The following is a 23412-nucleotide window of genomic DNA, read 5'->3' on the forward strand; positions in this document are numbered from 1 at the left end:
AGTAGCCGTCTCAATTTTAGGTTAAGCCTGCCTTCAAACATGCCAACACCACAGATTACGAACAGTGTTGTTTTTAAAACAAACAACACATTATATAACATTTGCTGAATTGTTTCTTTACTTCATTGTATGATTAATGCAGTTGACAAGGTATGGCACTACTTTCTGATAAACATGGAATTTATCAAATTATTAAGTCTCACTTTCAAAATGGGGATGATCAGTTTTTCAGCACCAAGGAGAGACACAATGTGACTGGCAGTGCTGAAGTCCAGCCATCCCAGTGTGTGCAGATATCATCAAATGAAAGGGAATGAGAGAGAATTTTTTGTCAGAATCCTCTTGGTGGGGACATTCACTTAAGGTTGTAAAGTTGAGAATTGAAAACCTAAACAAAGGTAGGCATGCCAATGGCTTTTACACACTAAGTTTGAAGTGAAGTGACCCTAGGACTGAGGATGTCTTTAACACACAGCAGGGAATGGCACTTAGGAGCCTGGAAACCCATTATCTGTGATCCAAGATAATGTTAGGATTTCTCTTCCCGCTCTAATCGAATCAGATGGTTTCAAAATGGCGGTGCATTCTCAACCATTATCAGTGGGCTGTCAGTCTGTGAAGATGCTTGTTTTTCTTGTCGTTACAACCAGAAAATGAATGTACATGTCTGAATAATTCAAGGTATGGAAATGTTGCTGGTTGGTTGTGTTGAGGACTAGATTGAATTACATGGGGAAAGCAGGCGTGCCATATCTTGGGCCATTATTTATCTCAGCAGTAGCTGACATGATTAGTATTGGATCGGCTGCTCTTTGGAAGATGAGCTCGCTGATGTAATCTGTTTAAGGACCCTCTGACTTTTCACATAATGAAAGTGTGAGAATGTCAGAGGCTAACTTGGTTTTGTGATAGCGACATGTCATTTCTAGAGCATCTCTATCTCCAATTTCCCCACTAAAGCTTGTTACACCATGATGAAAAGTGTGACTTGATTCATTTGGGTTCACCCTAACCTACTTACAACTGGCCTTGTATCCTTCTCTGACAAAACATCTTTATTGCACTTGACATGGCAGTTTAGTAACTAAAACAATATGAGCACATGTAGTGCATGAATCCTCAACAACTTACCATCTGTTATCATGTAAGCATTCATTGACAAGCAGTTTCTTGTTTTTAGCAAGTTAGTACATCTTTAGTCTAGTTTCGAAAAACAACTTCTTGAATCGAATGTATACTACACAGACTGCAGAAATGGTAAGTTATAGCGTTAGTGGCCTTAAAACTTTTAAAAGTGAAGAAGGGGTGGCTGGAGATGGATGTGAGGAGACCTCTTGCAGTTACAGCTCGTACTGCACTAGTAAGTTCGCATAAAGAGCAGCAGTTCGTTTTCTGTCTGCGTTACTTTCTTGATATAAACATGTTGCTTTTGGGCACACACAAACCTTGCTACTAACTCTCACCATGCGTATTTGTTCCATGTTTTTTTTTTTTTAATAAGTCAGAAACAACGTAGCCACTCTGACTGACCTGGTCAATACAACGGGCCCCATAAATAAGCATTTCCAAATACACATATCAGCAAGATTCAGCATAGTCAACATTGCACAATTGTTGCGGCAGATGTTACACTTGTAATACATGTAACTGTTACTTCAATTTTTCGCTTATCAACTGTGTGTCATACTGTACTGTTGTTCTTGAGTGATTAATCAGCACATACATTCACCAATACATATATACCACATATCACATAAACGTCCCTCTTCTTCCACAGTGTACCGACCGCAATGATCTGGGTGACGTTACATACATAATTGTGATCGTTTGGTGACATCGATTTTGTTTGAACCATTTTTCCAGCTGAATAATGACGACAGTGGTTTGACAACGTCATCTAGCGAAGTCCGTGCGAACACCAGGTCTGACACCTGTCACTGGAAGGACGCTCGGATGATCCTGCTCTTGATAGGCTGCGTCGGTCTGAAGTTGTCACACAGCATGCCTTCTTCTCCCGGAGGCGGGGGCTGGCCCTTAGCGTGGCACCGCAGCCGGCGAAACTCCTCCATCTGCACGTGTGTAAAACGTATAACGTTACATGTAGTCAGCATCACGCCTGAAGGTGCACGTAGTGGCAGGCGCGATAGTAATTGGGAGCCAATTGCTACGAGCAGATTACTTTAAGAAAACCAATGTTTCAATGTTTCATTAAGATTGAGACTCGATTATCTACTTTGATATTTTTGAAAAGCACTTAAAGTGCCTTTGTCCCAATCGTCGTATTCAGCGCGAACTCTCCAGTAGAGCATTGCACGAAGCTGACAGTCAATACAGGTAAGCAGATAGTTGTCGACATGTACACGTTACTCTACAACCCACAACATCACATAAAATATTGTCGTGTTTTCGGTCGAACCATCTCATAAATCTACGTAAGTCACCATTGGCCGTTCACCTGTACGTGAGATATGGTGAGCGGGTAACGGAATATGATCCACTGAACATTTTCGTAGCAGGGCGGTGACGTCAGAGATCCCTCGTAGGTCCAGTATTCCCTCAGCGCAGGGTCTGAAAACAACACGGTGCGTGAAATAATGAAATCATATTGAAAATGTCGATAGTTTTTGATTTTGTGAAGAAAATGGCTGATTTCAGTTGCTATAACTTAGTATAAGGACGGAGATGGCGAAGTCGATGTCGGGGCTGAGATAGTGCAGTAGCGACTCTTAGCGACATTGCTAAGAGATACAGCTTGTTCTGTGACTATAACCCCAATGTGTATAACCCGCAAACTTGCAACAGAGAAACATGGCACTTGACGTATTCGGGATCTAACGACCTCAGAATGTATACATATTTCAATATTGATAAAGGGGTATCTTTAACATTGATGCGAGGGTCTTACCTGGTAGAAAGGCGGCCGGATTAAAGGCCGTGGTAATAGTTTTGGACTTCCCCTGTGAAGAGAAAGAAATTGAAGCAGTCAGTCTGAAAACAGGGCCGGCCGCTTTAGGGTGTTGTACTTAACGCTGTCACGGGAGTGCCTCAAAAAGTAACATCCGAAGACCCTTATGACATGCATAAGGCGCTCATTATCATGACACACATTTAGTCTAACGTACATGCACTAAAGGCGATCTTTGCCAAGTTATCAGACAAAGCAACGTTAACCCCAGGCAGGTGTACACTCATGGCCATGGGAAGAAAAGAATACCTTGTATTGAATGTCCTCTAAATGATCCGTAAAGTTCTTTACACCTGCGTTTTCTCTGCCAATCTGTATATAAAGCACAGGATGGTAAACATATCATGCATATGTGACATGTGGCATGTGCATTCGGTAGTGATGTATTTTTAAATAATTTAAGGTATTGTCTAAGGGTGGCTGAGGAATTTTGGGATGTTTTTGAAAAAACTCTTTCTTAAGTTTTATAAACCTTCCTCAACCTTGATTTTTTTTCAGGTACCTTATAGCAAGGTGATAATTTATGCAAATTAGTATGATGTCATAATTACGTCATCAAGATTTATAAGGCCACGCCTCTTTTTTAGGAAAAACGCTCTCCTTGGCTTGTGCTTTGATGTTAATCAATATAACTTTGCAGGAATGTACATGATAGTAATACCTAAAGAATGACTCGTGGCAACGCGGATATTTTGAAATATCGGATATTTTGAAATATCGATTTTTGTCGAATTTTGTTTGTTTGATAACAAAAAAAAATTCGCCAAAAATCGATATTTCAAAATATTCGCGTTGCCACGCATTTTTCTTTTAGTATTACTATCATGTACATTCCTGCAAAGTTATATTGATGAACATCGAAGCACAAGCCAAGGAGAGCGTTTTTTTCTAAAAAAGGGGCGTGGCCTTATAAATCTTGATGACGTAATCATGACATCATATTAATTTTCATAAATTATCACCTTGCTATAAGGTACTACCAGAAAAAAATTAAGGTTGATGAAGGTTTATAAAGCTTAAGAAAGGGTTTTTTTAAAAAACATCCCAAAATTCCTCAGCCACCCTTAGACAATACCTTAAATGAATTCTGAAGTAGTCACTATCAAACCGAACTCAATCCGATTTCCTTGCTTTTCATGCTTCCGGCATTGCGGAGAATTAGCTATAGAGTCTGCGTTTGATCAGGAGTAAAGGGGACGACCTGGATCATATTACTGTATCATGAAGTAGCTAAACTGAGAATATGAATAAAAGCTACCGGTACCTGAACGATGACGGACATGATAACTATCCCATCGCGCTTGCCCATCGCGTCCGCCAAGTTAGAATATAAACTCGTGTTCCAGTGTAAAAGGTGAAGCTGAGAAGGAAAAAGAATTGTTATATTTATGGCGGCGAATTGGTGGCTTAGACTATCCAAAGAAAAGCATAACAAACTTCATCAAAGCAGACTTTTCAATGGTATGACAAGACATAATGCAAAGCTACAGCTATGTGTGGATAAGTAAGGAAAAGGGTGGGAAGTCCTCCCAGTGGCAGCAGAAATTCAAACCAAGGGATGCCTTTTCAGTACAGTGGCCAGACACTACCCATAGCACAATAGTGCTGTTACAAATTGTATTCATGAAATGTTACCTCCATCGGAAATGCCTTAAAGTTAACGGTATGCTCAGATCCACGGTCGTCCTCTCGTCCCCAGTGAAAACGAAGGTGGCAAAGCTCGAACTCATGGCCTTCCGGTAGTGGTCCACCTGAGGTGACTGATGCGTAAGAAAAGTTAGACTATGAGCGTCTGTTATCAAAACGATTTGTTAAAAACAGATGTACGCAGACAATCAAAACACAGTCGCGTCATCCTGAGCAGCCAGCACGTACCTAACTTGAGAACCTGCTCCGATCTACTGTCTCGGAAGGCGGCGCTGCTTTCAAAGGTCGCTGAAAAAGACGAACTTGACAGTTAAGGTCTCATCCATGAGTTTTTCCGCCCCATAGGCTTACATGTTATAAAACGTGTTTTACATGGGCGCGTTCGTAATGAAGCTATAGGAAATGCACCGATGTCATTCATTCTCTGTTGAGCTCATCTACCCTAGATCATTTGAAAAAATTGCCAACTACCAGTTGGCATACAATACCTTTTTATGGCAATTAAAAACGGCACTTAGCTAGACCCCCTAAATAGGCCCTTTCCAGCTGAAAGTGATCGACCGAATTACCGCCAGTGTCCGGCTGTGGACGTCCGACCTCGCGCGCGGCTGCCGAACTTTACCTGTTAATTTCTTCCGTTACAAACAAGCTTTCATCAGTTTGACGCTTGATATCAGCTGGCCTAGCTAAAAGGGATTTTTACACCGATATAGACACATGTACATGCAGCCGTTCATTTTTTTGGGCAACGGACTCTTTTAGGGTACCCACTCGGAGTAATACATAAATGAGACCTTGATGTTATACCTACAGGATGTTGTTGATGACACGTTTATCGTCTACAACCTCTATTTTTTTCCTGTTTCTATAATGCATAAGTTAGCAGTATACTGCTCTGCGTTAGTCTGGTATCCATCCGCGATTTTAACTCCGGTTCGCTCCTCTGAACGCACCCCTAGCCTACATGGCCTAATAGGATAGATACCAGGGTACTCTGTGTAGTAGTACGTATAAGTGTTGTGATACCAGTCTTTGGTTTGGGCACCACTTGAACGGTGTGCCCATCGTTGCTTAGTTCCCATTCCCTGCAGAGGCAGTAACTAATCAGCAGGGGACGCTCCGCAAGCGACTCGTCGAAGGTTGCCGTCCGGGAATTGATGTTGACCGGAGATTGTTGGTCGCCGTTCGCATATGGCCAGTGGAGTCCCCATTCGGACAGGCCTGTGAACACATTGTTACAAACTTGAATTACATGTACTTGACGATCTAAATAAGTAAGGCCCTTTCATTACACGTCTCATCTATGAAGGACAGTCGATCAGGTAATCAAAACGTATGGCTCTCTCCACCATCAGGAGTCACTGAAGACTAGCTGACGGACTTTTTACCAGACCTTCCCCTAGGCCTCAACAGTACATCGTAACCCAAATTTGACAGTGAATAATCGCACATCTACTTAACATATTACAAAACGTTGCTAGAATCTGTGGAATAACAAAATATGCTGATGAACAAATTAACAGAATACGAAAATCGCTTCCAACCTGTATAGTATGGCACCCGCTGCGACCTAAACTGGATTCGTGTATTCCTTGATTTTATGATTGCAATATCATACAAAATGTAAAAGTACGAGTGAAAAGACAACAAAACTCACAAAGGGTAAAAAAAAAGCGTGTTTTGCTATCTATGAAATTCGTTAAACGATCTGTGAAATCATAGGTCACAGCGCAGTCGCCGCCATCTTGGGATGAAGATTTAAACTGCTTCTCAAAGTCACGAACCCTATGTAAAGTGAAGAGAGTAAATTTCGCACTCCTTCACATTTCATGTAGTCAGAAGGAAGAAGTATGTGGGGATTGGTATACTTACGTAATGCACAATGATTGTAAGGGCTTGTAATTTCAAAACAGCACGCAGATGGTTTCGACTATATGTAAAATAGCTATAGGCTGGCCTGATCTCTAATATAACACGTTATGCTTCAGTCACATACGTGCTATTCGTTAAGTTTGGATGCCCGAAATATTGGGACAGAAACGTGTATACACAAGCACAAAAAGCTGTGACGATGAAAATTGATTTTCGTTTTCGCATGAGAAGCAGTCCAATATTTTTCTGCCAGCACTTTGATTAGATCCATCGTACATGGTTGAGATGAGGACTCCGGAGAGCTATCAAAAGTCCGCTAGGGCCCACTTGTGGTGAGAACGCCGTACGACAAACCGGTCCAGAATACTAATGAAGCCTTTTGGCTTCTCGGGATCAGAATTTCATGCCATTTTACGTATCGTTTATCAAAATTCCTCCAGATTCAAACATATAAAAAAACGTTCACGACAACCCTAGGGTCTTTAGAATCGTGGCAAATAATGTACTTTTTGTACATCTGCACAATGATATTACCAGCCAAATATATGTACAAACAAAATCTTACCAAGACCTATGCAACTACCAAATATGAAGAAAATCCATCTAGGCGTACTCGACTTATCGTGCTGACACAAACACCCACGCACGCACGCACGCACGCACGCACACACACACACACACACATGCATGCGCGCACACACACACACACACACACACACACACACGAACGCGGTGCAAAACATAACCTTCTCGGCGAAGGCAACTAGATGCATCTAAAGAACGTACCCCGGCCCTTTCATAAACTCGCCCTTTCATATCGATCGTAACTCCTGCCGAGAACAGGTTACATTGTATGGATCAACCTGTATGAATACTGAGGTATCATTGAAACGGCTCATGCTAATGATTCCATCCCTAACGGCAAAGACAGCAGACATGTTGTACTTAGCATGTACTTTCTCTGTTGAACACGCGAAAGACGTCATGACAGAATGTTTCTATGACCTTGATTGAAAATGTCTGCCGTCCTTCACACTACTGTGTTGACCATGATCGAGCGTGTCTGTGAGAACTCTGTCAACGATGTCAGCTCTTTCTTATCTCCAAGCAGACGTGTTGTTGTGGCTTTTACCCAGCATCATATATCTCACCAGTCAACACTGACACTTCAAGCACAAAGAAACTGGGGTGTCCCACGGTAGTTAACTCCATTTATATGCGCATTATGAATCTGTGCACTGCGGAAAGTATGCTCAGGGCCATATGCATGTTGTGGGTAGGAACTTTCATTTCACGGTGTTTCACACTAGAGCGTGCGATGGTCACATTGACGTCAGCAATGTTGTTATTCAGTCATGCTGGTTTCCGTAGTAAGTCCCTTCCACCATTTGATATTCAAGTTCCAATGTTGCGACGAGTTCCATGCTGTGTAGGGTATCCGTGATTTAGTAGCCTCCTTCGCAGACTTCTAGGAGCACCGGCGTTTATTTTTTACGGGGAGCGCTGATTCGTAATTTTCAACGTGGGCTATGTGTTCTCTAAAGCCCCGGGCCCCTCTCACTGGACCCGCGGTACGCTGGCGTCGTCGCTGCGGCCGATCGAATTGACGAAGCTTTGTATGTTTTGTTGTCTTTTTGGTCACACTTGTACGTTTTGAATGATATTCCCATTATAAAGTCAAGGGTAACACAGATCCAGTTTAGGGCGCAACGACGCCGCCAGCGTGCCGCGGGTCCAGTGAGAGGGGGGATTTATGCTGTGGAAGATCGCTCGTCAAGTTTCGCGCGCCTAGAAACGGTTTATAATCAGGCGCATTTGAAGGCGCCTTTGGCTTAAACCACTGCTTACAACACTATCCACTCTTCTCCTTGTGTACGGATTGAAGATTATGATTCTCTCTGACTGCTTGTCATTTCTCTTCCCGACAAGCAGGCATCTATATGGAACATTGTAAAGCCTTTTGATATAAGCCCTGAACACAGCGTTAACATGAAAGACTTGAGTTTCATCAAAGCTGAGGCTGCAGCAACATGTAAGATATGTGAATATAGCCGCTTTTAATCAGGTTGTCTATGGTAGAGATTCAACCATCACACCTATAGCGTTTGGTAACTTTGATAATGAGAAAAGGAAACGAATGGAAAGGTTAAAGAATAAGAAAGTGAGAAATATTTGTTCTTCAGTATTTCATTGAGAAAATAAGATGGTTTATGCTGAGTTTTCCCCCCGAGCAAGACACACTTTCTATGTATACGTAATGTCTGTTCAACGGCTCTAACATTTTGTCCAGCGGGACCCAATGTTCGACTTATCTTCAGTAGATAGCGCCAATGTCTCCAAGCGTGGCACGCGACCAAGCGTGAAGAACCGAGCCAACCCTGCCCATCTGTGGGATTTATGATTTATACAAAGAGGATGAACGTGTACAGATGTATACAGCCAATAAGCAGTCTTAAGAGCGTAAGCCGCGACTTAATCCGTGTGTCTATCCTTGATTCCTGGTCGAGACGTTTTGGAAGGTAGTAGGCAATACTGCAATGTTGTACTAACTAGGCTTCTTCAAAGGAATTGCAGACTCATGTACATACGTTGAGAACAATATCCTCAGGGACCACTGTGCCGTCTGTAATGTCTTCAGACAAGACGTGATGATAGGGTCTGCAGAGTGTTAATTAGCGCCACGGACGGCGGGTGGGCTCTACAACCCATCCTTTGGCTTTACCTGATCATTGATGCAGCATAAAAACCCGTGGGTCATGCGCATATGGAGAAAATATAGGCAACCCACTTGTCTTTTTATTACTGTCGCGACAATTATAGATTTTCGAGGGCTGGAACGTCGGCACCTACGTCATTTTATCACTTTATTACCCTTATGATCAAACCTGAGCCTGTAGGGGCAAACATCGATACGTTTATGAGAGCTTTTCTTGAAAGATAAAAAAACATTCCTTCTGTCAACAAATCAGGCGGCTCATTTGGTATCGCACACAGTCCTTAAAAAACGAGAGGAGTCGTGATTAAAAGGCTGTTTCTAAACCTAAAGGATACGGGCCGCGGCAGCCTAGCTCACGACAGACCTACCGAGGGATTTGATCAGTGATCTAATGACATTTACAGTCGCAATTTAGAACAAGTGAGTGGTAATGTATTGAATATTTGTCTATATTAAGGTGCGGTGTGTCCTGTTGTGCGACTGACAACCTAGAATTGCTGTCCCTGCCCATACCGGTCGTACTTACTAGCTCCTGTGTATCCCCAGTCGTCCCCGGCTGGCGGTTTGTCCTGTGCGCTGGCTGTGGCCATCTTCGTGAGGAGACAGTCCCGCTGTCCTTGCCGTGTAATTCTGTTTGACAGCTTCCGAAGACGGCAGCCTTGTAAGATCGCCGTGTGAGGACACAGCTGAACGTTCCGCGCGGATTTTACAGAGGCAGTAGTAGCGACTGCACTGCAGACCAGAGGCAGTGGCGAAACGTCTCACCGCCTGTGCAATTATAATTACCGTGATAGACTATTACCACCACCGCCCACCCGTCTCTCCAGCCACAAGAACGTTAACGCAATGTGCCTCGCGGTTCGATATTCATGGATCGGTGGATTAAAAGGAAACCCGCCATGCCGGAAACTTGTGTGAACCTTAGCCGAACACGGAAAGGTGCGAGTGGGGGTAATTTATGGCAAGAAAGATATGAAGCGGCGTATAAATTTTCTTCACAGGGGATCGCTCGCGGATGACGGGTAAGGTGACCCGAGTAAGCTGTTGTCGGTGATAATGAAAATTGTACCTTGTGATATTTACCAGGAAAATAAAGAAGAAAATAGTTTCGGAGCCCGTTTGAAAGAAAATATGGGTTGCCATCAACATCGACCCTTTCGGGTGATGTATCCTCAACTTGTTTGGTCTAGTATAACGTCTTAGAATAACATAAACATACACATACATGTACGATATGTCGGTTGACTTGTTCTAATCTTGCTTTCCGATAGATCTCACGTTTTCCTGAATTTGGGTCACATGATTGTTTCAACCTCACCATGAATCAAGTAACGTTACCAGCAGATCAGAAAGCTAAATCTTACCTACGGCGCGCGTTCTTTCTTCATAGGACGACTGAACGCATTATATGAAACGGGACAGGTTTCACAGACATCGGTTTTATACAAGACCTTTGGCGGCTTGAAGGGCTGAAAGAGGACAGTTGCAATATATGCCCGTTTGTACTGTAGATCAAGATGGGACTTTCTGCCGAAGTATGGACTTTATGCCGAAGGGTAGTGTTCAACCAAAGTCGCTGTCAACTTCAAATCGTTGTATATCTTTGGTACGTGACTGATCATATCAGACTCAGTCATACTTCACGCCTGAGACATGCAATATATCATACATTCCACACAGACTTCCCCATGGGCTGACTGCCAATTCTCAAGAACACAGAAATCATTTCAATGTCATGTCCCTAACCTTAGAGGACGGGTGAAATCTTTGGAAATACACGGCATTCTTTTCAAAGCGTAGTCATTCTGCGCGCGAGGCATTTCGCCCGCTCTGACCCCAATAAATGTGGAGGCGCAAATCCTATCAGAAATAATAAAATCTTTTGCCTCTTCGTAATGTGTGCTTGGAGAGTTGCGTGGCAGAAGGGTCCACTTCGTGTTAAGTTTGACAAGTGGGAGGGGGCAGTGGATCTGGGGGGTACTGATAAGAATGTCATAAAACTACTCTCTGGGAATGGGATAGGGGTCAACTCTGGGATAGGTATTTCAGAGATTAAGACCACCTGTAGGTATGTGGAGAAATCGCTATAACTACCAAGTATTCCGACAGAAACTAGGTCTAGGTACGTATGTATGTGGAAAAGAGTGCAGGGTCTAACTACACGAGTTGGAACGGTGAGCGTGCTGTGAACGTGTACGTGCACATACCTTGACGTAATACTGGACTGTAGAAATATGTGATGGAGTTTAAGTTATCACCACTGCATAGCTGGTTTACTCCTCATTTACAGCGAAATGTTAAAGGCGCCTATGTTGAAATGACTGTGAGATGTCGCGTCATTATTTCATGCTGTACGGTTGAAACGGCCATAAGCGATATACGCGGTGAATTAGCTGTCAATATTACTGGGTATCACTATACAGTGCCCCCATTACTATATGTGTGCGACCTTTGGCATGAGTGGCAAAAGTCTATATCTGTATTTGTCATTAACCAAGTTTGAAGTAGGTGATTGCAGAATAATGTATTGAAGCTGGTTTAACGCGAGGTAATCTAACCTAAATGGACCCGGCGCTGAAAGCAGCCATTTATCCTCACTTTCCCTACAGAGCAATTATGGCCATTCCCTTACGTTACTTCCACAAATGAAACGCTGTATTTGTGCCTCCCCCACGTTTAATGGATACTGCACGCTTTAATAGGGAGATCGTTTCGGAGAAAAGCAGGAAACTGCATCAGTACCCAACTAAAGATGTTTTAAAATGTAATCACCCTGGTGCAGGATTATTTAGTGGCCTCTTTGTCACCAGCACAAGTAAAAAAAGTTATGAACGTTCATTGTGTTATTGTGATTGAAGTGATTAGCTCTCCCATCGACTTCTTTCGGTTGTTTGTATCTGTCTTTGTGAAATCGACGCATATTGTTCTTGTTTTGTTGTATTTGGTAGACATTGGTCTACTTGAGAGGAGTTCATGCATTGGCCCCAACCCGAATAATTCAAACATAGAGCCGTTTTTATTAGACGGGACGAAGTTATTTCTGACACTGTGGCACGCGTTTATTGATATTGTAGCAAATACGATAGTTCCCATAACCCCCTCCATTTGGGGTCTCATGGCACCACCATAATTCCACAGTAAATCCGTTTTCTGGACTTTGACAGCAAATATGTGAGACGTGCAGCTAGGTCGAGGACGAGCGGATAATTTGTCATCCGCAATTTTGATATCTGCGTGGGAGAGAGGCATCAAGTGAGGGAGTGTTATTAGTAGAAGAATAAATGCTATGAAATAATCTGCGAGTGTCGTGTGGCATTGCTTACGATTATCATTTTCTGCGCTTCCCTAGTTTCCACAGAAAGAGGTAAACCTCTCGGATTCTTGTATGATAAACGTTCTGATGCGATGCCATCTATCACCCTTACTTAACAAGTCTTATATCGGGAGAATGGTCGATGCTATGAAATTAATGATATGCGAGTGATGCATGGCATTGTTTATGATGATTACTTTCTGCGCTTTCCTGGTTTCCAGAAAGATAAGTAAACTTGTCTGATTGCTATATGACAAACGTTATACTGTGAAGTCATTTATGACCCTTACGTAAGACGTCGTCTTAAACACAATTTACGCTTCTGAATCGACATTTCATCACATCCTGTGGGATATCACAAGACTTGAGTAAGTCTGAAGGATCGCGTGGGCCATGTGTAATGGGCTCAGAGCAGTTTCTGAGTCTCTGATCCTGGAGACGTCCATACATCAACAGTTATGATAAAAGCCGCTTCGAGCCGCGGGTATTTGTGTTGGAAGCAGTAATTGTTTGGTTGGATTCTCTAGCGTGTCGCCAGCTAACAAAACACAAACCATAAGGTCAAATTTTCAAATAGTGCGTATAGTAAAAACAAGTAAGGTATATTTCAGAAATGAAATAAAGAGTATATTGCTGGAATGTTTCCGAGATCATCACATTTGTAGTTTATATCGGCCTTTACAGAAGCTTTTCTTTTGTAGACTGTTAATCACGAGGAATATTGAGGCCATTTCTGCACTTTCTAGAACGCCCACGTGTTTATAGATTTAAAGTTACATTTAATATGTCTGCTGATACAAACATCGTTATCAATAACCCTAGCTACGTGCTAGAACTTAAGTCCCTGATTCAAATCATAAAACGGTGTTTCATAAGGCCGCCTCGGGGAATAGCGCGCCACTGATGTGATCGCCCTTTAAGAGTGGTAGTAAAATAGCGCCCAGGTGGATTATGAACATGTGTGGCTGACCGTGTCGTGCATAGATTGGTACTAATATATGCAAAGAGCCCGAGACAATTTGAAATATTCTTTTGACAACTTTCAACTCCATTTTTAAGACTACCCTAATTGCTTCCCTACGTTGGCACCATTAGGCCTTGGAAACAAATTATGTGTTTCCAGTTACCCGACTTCCCGATCCAGCGAAAACCCCAGCCTTTCCTGTATTTCACATTCTTATCGGTATGCTTGCACTTGTACAATATGTAAATTGGTATAATTACTTCATGATGTCGAAAATATCAGTGTTAAACTGCATCTGTTGGATCATTTCGTCTGAAAAAAAAGAGAATCCCTACCTACGGACGATATTTTTCAGGACCGTAATCGTAAGCACATCGTCAATTTCCTATGCCTTAGATAAACGCCAATATATGTAAATCCGTGATATTAATTCCAACATTCGTGAGTAGATATAAAGACAAACAGTGTTATTGAAATGACGTAGCCTGCAAAAGAAATTAACCTCTCAACTCTCTGGCTAAGCCATCCAATGGTGCGCGGAAGACCTGGCATCTCTCCATGGTGCTGAACAGGCTATTTATAGGTTCCATTTAGCAGACAGTTGATCAGCTCTCCGTGCCACATCATGCATCCATTGCCGGGGGATACGGAGGTGCTAGCACCACTAAGCGCGCTACTCTTCAGTAATAGCATTGATTTTTCTTATCGCTTTCAATGTCCCAGATTCCTGATAAAGTCAGAGCACGTACCGATGGTGAATTATGACGCATACTGACTATCTGTGGATAATGCAAAAGCGTGGGTAGAAAATGAAGTGATGCAAATGCCCCTATATTTGTTCACTGTTGCTCTGCAGGGGGAAAACTACAATTTAAGATGCAAAACGAGGGATCTATAAGGATGGCTCATTGCTAAACGTCTTATCTCCATCTTCCGCCGTCCAATCACCATAAAGTGAAATCTCTAAATGGGGTACAGGTTCTTTAATGGCTACAAATTGCTGCCAAAAGACTAACGGCTACTTTGCAGTCTTTGTTCATGCACACATAACTCATAAACAGGTCTCCGCAGAGAAGGTTACGATATGAAACAGTTAAGAACGTATCGCTTCTCCGCACATTTTAGCCTCACCATGGAATGTCATCTTTAGATTACTTACAGCTCTACTTAAAGGGCAGTGATTTACAACATCAACTTGCACACATATGTTCCCCAATGTTTTGATGTAGCCGACATTTAAGATTCATTTAACTTAGGGACCTACTACACGAAGGGAAGCGATGCGAAAAAAGGCTGTATGTACTTCGTGACATGGCGCACTGGTCGACTTTTCTTGAGCCATATTATTTCAGAGGCTAGGGCGTCAGCAGGGTTGATGGCCTGTGTGCTTTTGCCCATTAGGTCTAAACAAGTTGGTTTAATACATAGTGTCATGGGCTTCCGTTCTTGCTACTTGGAACAACTTGACAATGTTTTTTTTTAAGTTGTCGTATCTTATAATGTAAAATGATCTGTAAAGCTACACTATTTTGCAGAACTATTACACAGACGTGGCTGTCTTGTAGATTAAGAATTCCACCAATTGGGATAAGTTACCCCTGGTGTAACTGTAGCGACTGGTCCCATAGCTAGCTGTTTCACTGTCCTTGATTCTGAAGAGAGACGTTTAGTGATGTATTACTTTATCCCACCTACGGTTATGATTACATTGTCGTTTTTACAAAGCTTTAACATCCTGCGATTACGGGATCACAGTGTTGTGGGTTGAGATAAAATCAACGCATGTTCTTGCTTACCAAACAAGCAGTTGCAGAGACCTATATATAGTTTTTATATGAAACTTTTAGCTACTACTATCATTTGTACATTTTGTAATTGTTTTTATCATTGTTGTAATTGTTAATTTAGATTTACTAGTAGCTTGATTAGTTTCTAGGGAGCCGGCCCAATAGAGGCTGTAGCACCTGTTGCCGACTCCATTTACATTGTATCTGTTAAGCTGAATGAATAAATGAACAAGAGTTCTACGACCTCATACCTTCGCGAAATGATTTTGACCTTTATGACTGACGTATTAGGAGTGTTTTTCATCAATCAAAAATCATACCAGTTGATCCTCCTCACCCAAATAACATAAGTTGTCCAAACCTCCTTGTTATGATTATGAGCTTAACAAAGAAGGTTATGCTAACATTTTTCATCAATAATGCAAATAAGCTCCTTATTAGCATAATTTGATTCAATGGTGTTCACATTCACACAACTTCTAAATGCAACAAGTATGAAATTGCCGTTATTTACTAGTATGGAATGATAGTAGTTTCTCATGAATTATGCAAATTAGGCCTACATTTGCATAATTTCTATCTATTGACATTCCTCTCTTCCTCAGTTACAAATGTCACATATTTGAATAGTCATATCATGGAACACAGCAGGTTTTTAAAATTGCCTCATTAATTATAATCTGATTTGCATAATTATCATCCAATCATACAAAGCATCACATAAGCTATCTACATACCAAAAATCATGACCATCCATCAAGCCCATCTCGAGTTATATTATTTTCTCATTGATTATGTAAATGAGGTTCTCATTTGCATAGCTGATATCTATTAATATTTCTCTCTTCCTCAGTTACATATGTCACATGTTTGCGAGTCCTATCATGGAAATTGATGAATGTATAAACTTTCCTCATTAATTATGCAAATTAGTTACTGATTTGCATAATAAGTATCCAATCATGTACATCATCGCTCAAGATATGTACATCCAAAAAATCATGACCTTCCATCAAGCCCTTCTTGAGTTATTCCCTTTCAAAGTCTGAAGCAAAACCTACCCCTGCAGTTCCAAAAAAGTTGCTAGGGGGCCCAAGCCTATACCACTTACTCTCTGCCCAACGAGCTATCTACCACTTAAAAATCAGTTCCATAGCATGTCCACAACACGAGATATCATAACATGAAGTTCCGCTGCAGTACCGTAACAAGCCGATAGGGGGCCCAAAATCTAATCATTTTCAGGTTTCATCGAGACCTACCAACATACCAAATACCAAGACAATCCTTCCAAGAATTCTCGACTTATCGTGTTCACTAACAGACACACAGACATGCTCGGTATTCCCATGCTGTGGCACTGCATTAATGACTGTTCTTACTCATATAAGGCCGTGTATATCCAACTTTGGTCAAAATTTGTATGTTTCAGTCTTTTAATTGGTGTAAGGAGATATCTTTGTGGTTTGGTTTCACATGCTCCGAGTGGACTCTTCCAGGCTGGGAGTAGGTCAAAGTTGACGATTGTTTTCGTCTGTCAGCTGTTACGAGAGAACGAGCTGGTCAACTGTCTATTTTCTTTGCATGATTCTAAAGTAGACAGATGTGGCTTTCTGGTGCATAAGAATTTTTGGGGCTTGCAATTAAGGTGAATCCTTTTCTGAGCCCTTGTTTTAGTGCTTTAAAGCATTACTGCATGGGCAAGCCTATCTCTTGTATCTGCCCTACAGCTGGCTGATAGCCAATTTGTCCCTGGCAGCTGCAGTACATGTAACTGACAGTTTCCTGCCTGCCTCATGACCCCTCATGACCCCTCATGACCAACTTTGCCCCCAATCTACCCGTATCAATATCCCCGTCGCAACCAGAACGCATAGTAAAGCATACAATTGAACACATTTTTACACTTTTCTCGTTAATTATGCAAAACACTTCGCCCAAAATCTAATCATCTTGAGATTTGCCACATACACACCGACACACCAACTACGACAACAAACCATCCAGGCGTTCTCGACTTATTCTGTTCACTAACAGACACACAGACAAGCACCGTCGCATAACCTTCTCGACGAAACCATTCGTCGCGAAGGTAATAAATAGACCGTACACTCTGCCACTGCTAGTGTTTTTCCCACTATTGAGCGCCTGCAACGTTCCCTCCATTTTTGCAGGACGTGGATATGCCTTGCAGATGAATAATGTACCGTTCAGTGGTGCATAAAGATATCGGCGGCCGCGCGGTGTCTAGACATCTCGGTCATGGCCCTGATACATATCGCCGATAAACCCGCACTACTACTGTCGACGTTACAACCCGCGGAGTGCTATGTTAATCATCCGCAGCGTCCATGTTTGTAGTTGACAAGATCTTCAAATAGCGCTGTTAAAAATGCATGGTACAAAAATCGCTCATAGAGAATCATCGTAAGTGGGTTACCTTCACCATAGTAGCCCCAGTCCTCTTCTGGAAGTGTCTCGCCCGCCTCTGCTGCCTCGGACATGTTTTCCTCACTGGCAGCGCCCTTCCTTCAACAGGTTCTCATGTGGATACTTAAACCACGACAGACGCAACTGGCGTCTATATGCCCTGGTTTCTTCCGTCCTGATGGCGACCTCAGTAGCAACGTTAACGCAGCAGCAGATTTCGATGACAATTTTGTTTAACGCTATTGAAAATTTGTACCATCTGGTACCGTCCCGACGTCTCCTTGTAAAGCTCTAGGCTGAAGCAGTGTTGTGAATTAAAATTCACAGGTTGCTTGGCACACTCCTATTTTTACGATATCACGAAATGAGACATGATGGAACTGTACGCGAATTTTTAGACGTAATCCTTCATATATAGCCTGCGGTCTCCATGTCGTCAAGAATCTCCAGGCCTACTAATGGCAATCCGGTTCTAGGGAAAATGACACTCGAAAAACTTGTTATGTACATGTATCAAATGTAGAATGCACCCTCCGGGCTATGTGTGTGCAGAAACAGTTTGAAACTGTTAAAATCCGGGAGAGGTTACCAACCTAGCAACTATACTACAAGACAGATCGATAAAAGATCGTGAGATGGCATGTTTTAAAGACCCTTTAGTTTTACGGTAACGCACTGGCAATCTGTCGCGCAATTACCGCAGTGAGGAACCATCAGGTAATGATTTACCCCGATGACGTCCACTGTGAAGAGCTCTACAAACGGAAAACGAGCGTACTCGTCACGGCCCGGAGCGAGTCGGAATTGGATCTTCATAAAAGGTTATAAACATGCATGCACTCAAATACCTCATGTTACTAGTACATGTGCGGGTGACGTCGTCTTCGTTTGTCTATATCATATACATGGTACGGTTTAAACTACCGGTCAGCGTAGAGTATACTAGTACTGAGAAGATGGAAATACGAATACATGTAACGTTAGCACTAGTAACGTTACCCCCTCTCTGTGATATGGTGTACACATTTAGTTATATACAAAGTCAGAATCAATTGCTTTCACAGCTATGAATTAAATCTCTTTTATCTAAAATAGAAAATACTACCTTACTACTTTGTAATTTCTGATTTTATGAAATGAAATTTTGGACATTTGTTCAGTCCAGTGCTGAGGTATCAGTTCCATACAGAATAGGTGAGTAATAGCCACACAGCTACTTTGTACTGGCATGATGATAGAGCATTGTGACTCTTTGTCAGATATATTTCATCATTCTTTCCACACTCCACTGACATATTGACTTTGCATTATGGACCTTTTAGGCCTGCAAATATGTCTTCCTGTTCAGACCAGGTCTTGAAACGTTCTATAACATGGGTGCTTAGTAACACTATATGACCTATAATACATCAGATTGTTTGGTTTCCAACAAACTAACATACATCACAATGCAAGTCTTGCTTCTAGGCCATCCATGCTACAGCGCATATGATATGTACTGTATGTTATGGTTCTACTAACATCAAAGTACATGTACCGTGCATACACAATGTATGTTTTTATTTTGGGACAAGGAAAAAAAAGTACTTTGCTGAATGTTGCTCCATGAATTTAATTCCAGATATAAATTTGTATGTTATAAAGAAGGATTACAGAGTAGGGAATCTAGTCTCAATTATATATAATTACCTTTGTTGTGTCAATGAAGATTTATGTATAATTACAACATTATGATACAGTATAACTAGAGTATACCAAAGAGTCACTTATCATCCTTGTGAGTGTCAAAGCAAAATAATGTTAATGTTCGAGCCAGTAAGTAGAGAAACATAGCTTTGATGTCATACAGATGTCACAAATCTCTTACTCTTTGAATGATGAGTAACTTTGAAAACAAAAGGTCTCCAGGGTTTTAGTCAACTCTAGTTTACTTTCCTCCTTCATGATTTTCAGAGATAACTTTTGTTTCTTCCACCTGATATTGCAAGTTGTCTTGTGATGACATCATACCTGGGAGGGGACCCTGCATCCCTGTAGACATAGTATCATCATGCTCTAACTCTACTACTGAAGCTGCAGCTAACTGGCCTAACTTATCCTGGCTGCGAACAGACTTCATTTTGGCAACCCCTCGGTTGATCCCCAGTACAAACGTCGGCCTGATCCCCATGTCCTCCCCTGGGTGTTTGTTCCTGAGGTGGTGGGAGAAGTCGTACTGGTTGTTGGTGTTGAAAGGACACCACTTACACACATACTGCTTCAGCCCTTCGTGTTTCTTAGTCTTAACAATGTGCTTGCGCAGGTTCTCCACATTGTTGGCCCGGTAGGAGCAGTGGGGACAGTTGTAAGGCTTCTCTCCTGTAAAATATGACAGATGGTCACAAAAAAGATTAATAAAAACACAGAACATACACACACATGATTACAAACATAGGAATGGTAATAACAAAACACACATTAGAATCAAGATATTGAGATTGCCTTTAGGAGGTCAGTTACAATAGTCTGTATTAGAACATTCAGCTTCTTCAAGTTCTTGTGCCTACCATCCTTGCTGTGAAAAGGATGTACAAAAGATAGGTACAGAATAAACCAGTATGTTATGGATGAGTATTCATTAAATTTCTATGTTAAGAAAATGGCAGTGAAACTATCTATAGACAAAGCAGAATGTGCAGAATCTGAATGTTGTGAACAAGCATGATACACTTTTGTGGCCTGCATGTGTAGGAGCCTCAAGCTGGATGTAATGTAGTTTTTCTGATGTACAGTACTTCCAATATTTAAGCATTGATTTAGATAGACTCACAAAACCTAGTTTTGTTTCTGATGTTAGCTTATAAGATATCTTAAAAGATATCTTGTAAGCTAACATACACAAACACATGTACACTATGGGGAACCCCTGGAAAATACCATAACAGACATTGTCAGTGCTCTCACCTGTGTGTGTACGCTTGTGCCTGATGAGATGAGGCTGCCAGCTGGTAGCATAGCTGCACTGGTCACACTTGTGTGGCTTCTCAGCACTGTGCTTTCTCCGTTTGTGCCACTTCATCAGCTTTTCTGTGGTGGTTGCGAAGCCGCAGTCTTCACACATGACACTTTTGTCTGCCTTGTGAACACTGCGCACATGCACAGTCAATCCCTGTTTGAAAGTGGAAGCGTAGGTACAACCGTTGTGGGGGCACTCAAAAGGTTTATGGCCCTTATGAAGGGTCATGTGCCGTTGCAAATTCCCAGCAAAGCTCTTCCCACAAATGTCACACAACCTTCTCGGCTCCCCCTCCCCGTGTGTCTGCAGGTGCTTTTTAACGGCTACCATTCGGACTGCTGTGTAGTTACACTCTGGACACTTGAAGGATTTGATGTTCAGGTGGCGCTTGACATGCATGCGAAGGTCAGTCGCCCATGCTGTAGAATAGGAGCAGTATTGACACTTGTGTGGCTTCTCTCCCAGATGGACTGCCTGGATATGTCCTTTTAGACATGGACCTTTAGATACTGTCTTCCCACAGAACACACAGGTACTTCCCCAGTATAACATGTGTCTCATTTCCCGTCTGTGCACATTGAGATTCTCCTCTGTGGAAAACTGGGCGTCACAATCACTGCATTCAAGTCCACTTCCACGCCTTTTAGTACCATGTACCTCCCTCTGGTGGACAGTACAATCCTTGCTTGTCACAAATGTTTTGTTGCAGTGACCACAGAGGTAGCGGCTGTGAAATGTTTCTAGATGTCTCCGTAGGGAGGCCTTGTAAGCGGTTTTAAAAGGACACTCACTACAATAATGCTGTTGTTTTGAATCACCATTTTGTCCTAAATCAATGGTTTGGCATGTGCTTGACCTTTGGGCATTTCTATTTTGTTTGAAGCTATTCTCTGCTGGCAGTACCCCTGCTGGCAACTTTCTCTTCCTTCTTTGTCTACACATCACATTTGAAGCTTCTAGTTTTACAATGTGTTCTTCACTCCCTTGACTTTGAACATCTATTGAAGAAATCTTTGTTCCATTAGAGTCATCAGTTCCTGAGCTATGAAAACTGCTTGATTTTTCCTTTGAGTCAATTACAGAGGGAGCTTGTGAAACCAGGGACTTGTGTCTTTTACTCTTAATATGCCTGTTAAAAGTTGTAGCTGACAAGTACGTCTTCTTGCAAACATTGCACCAGTTTTGGTTCTTTGTACTTCCTTCCTTATTTTCATCCTCTTCTGGCTTTGTTTCAATATTTGTGTTCAGGGGCTCATCTCTCAACTTTGAACTTTGGTCTGTTGTAGAGCTTTCCTGATCCAGCAAAGGACAGGCAGGACAGTTATCATCAGACTGAGAAATAAGAACTCGCTCACCACTGCCTGTATTTTGACCATCTGTCTCAGTTACTGTGGTTAGATCTCCATTTGGGGACCCTTCAGTGCTATACATTGCAGGTCTGTTAGTTTTACTCCTTGTATTTGGCGACCTATGGTCTGCTGTTGGAAGGTTGTGTGTGTCCACAGCAGTGCTGAGAGAACCTGTGTCAGCAGCTTTATCACTAGTACTCTCAGATGCTTCTTTGCTAGTACTCTTTTCTTGATGGCTGTCATCTTGAAAACTGCCAGTGGCTGAAACCACTGTCTCATAAAAATGCCTGTCTTTTGCTGACGCTTCTTTGTTGTGCATTGAAGCAGTACCAGTGCTTACATCATTGGAGGTACTCCTGACCAACTGTAGTGCTGGACATTCTTGCCTCTTGTGATGAATATACAGGTCCAGTCCTTCCACAACAATGCCGCAGGCCAGACAGTGATGCTTGTCCATTGCCTCCAGCACAGACAGCCTCTATTATAATGAGTGGAAATAGAATGTGTCTGTTAAAACAGTCCCTTCTGACAGTAACTTTTTCTATAAGCTAGTTAATAACCACATCAATATTAATACAGATAGTCTACTGAAACCAGCTCAGGGGCGCACCCGGGGAAGCCACACGCTCAAATTTCAACCACTTTACGCCCGAACAAGACTCTTACAAATATTCATACTTCCCCCGCACCATACCCGAGTGGAACGCCCTGCCTGGCGCGGTTGTTACGGCTCCCACCGTTGAGTCTTTCCGCGCCATGCCAGGCTGGAGGCCTGCCCGCCTTAGCCTGGGACCTCCTCCCCCCCTACTTTGTCCCTAGCGGGGTTATCTGGGGGTAGTTTAAGTTGAAGTAAAGCTTAATCTCTTGACAAAATAATGCTATCTATATAAATCAGCATTCGTTATGGTGATAATTGAGCTGGAATTAAATCTTTGTGACTTCTTATTCTATTCAAAAATGATGACATTGGTCTTGAGTTATCAATCCTAAGAATAATAGTGCCAGTCGGCTATAGGAGTGTACTGGAGGTCCTTGGATTATGAGTAGAGCAAATTAGCTTCGAAGGGTGATGATCATATAGACAAATAAGTTCCGAGGTGGATTAGTTCTAACATTCCAAAATATCGGGAGAAAAACTTACACATGGACTGGACATCTTCTAGGGGACCTCAAACGATCAATTCAACGCTGCAACTTAATGCAAGCAAGGGGGTTTAATATAAAACCTCCTTGATGCAAGCAAGGAAGGGTCAATTATTGTACAGCTCGCCCAGCTGAAACCCTTCATAAAATCAGGAGCATATTGTGTCCCCGCACATTCGAATCACTCATTGTGCTTTGCAAATCAGTAAGATCAACGTTAACATACAAAAA

The 23412-nt window shown here is 42.2% G+C and overlaps 1 protein-coding gene across 3 annotated transcripts; it reads right to left on the bottom strand.

Annotated features, from left to right (window-relative positions):
- Positions 1 to 566: 566 nt before the first annotated feature.
- On the bottom strand, positions 567 to 23343 carry LOC136439104 (carbonic anhydrase-related protein-like). 3 transcript variants are annotated; one of them, XM_066434289.1, is made up of 11 exons: positions 23180 to 23343; positions 20638 to 22516; positions 17705 to 20052; positions 5639 to 5833; positions 4841 to 4900; positions 4601 to 4725; positions 4230 to 4325; positions 3215 to 3277; positions 2906 to 2957; positions 2456 to 2568; positions 567 to 2069 (listed from the first exon to the last, which is right to left on the bottom strand). In XM_066434289.1, exons 3-11 carry the CDS (start codon positions 17766 to 17768, stop codon positions 1935 to 1937), a joined length of 903 nt encoding a protein of 300 aa, XP_066290386.1. In that variant the 5' UTR covers positions 17769 to 20052; positions 20638 to 22516; positions 23180 to 23343; the 3' UTR covers positions 567 to 1934. The 3 variants fall into 3 exon arrangements, with proteins under 3 accessions (XP_066290386.1, XP_066290387.1, XP_066290385.1); XM_066434290.1 differs by lacking the exons at positions 17705 to 20052; positions 20638 to 22516; positions 23180 to 23343 and adding an exon at positions 9727 to 10390; XM_066434288.1 differs by lacking the exons at positions 567 to 2069; positions 2456 to 2568; positions 2906 to 2957; ... (3 more) ...; positions 4841 to 4900; positions 5639 to 5833 and having other exon boundaries at positions 19282 to 20052; positions 23180 to 23339.
- Between the last annotated feature and the right edge of the window lie 69 nt (positions 23344 to 23412).

This window comes from Branchiostoma lanceolatum, chromosome 7, assembly GCF_035083965.1.
Source record: "Branchiostoma lanceolatum isolate klBraLanc5 chromosome 7, klBraLanc5.hap2, whole genome shotgun sequence".
NCBI lineage: Eukaryota > Metazoa > Chordata > Leptocardii > Amphioxiformes > Branchiostomatidae > Branchiostoma > Branchiostoma lanceolatum.

Bases quoted from the DNA above. Each gene is read 5' to 3' on its own strand.
- LOC136439104 (XM_066434288.1), bottom strand. The intron at 20,053-20,637 runs GTGAGAGCACTG...CATATTTTACAG, and splicing joins GCACAAGCGTACACACACAG to GAGAGAAGCCTTACAACTGT.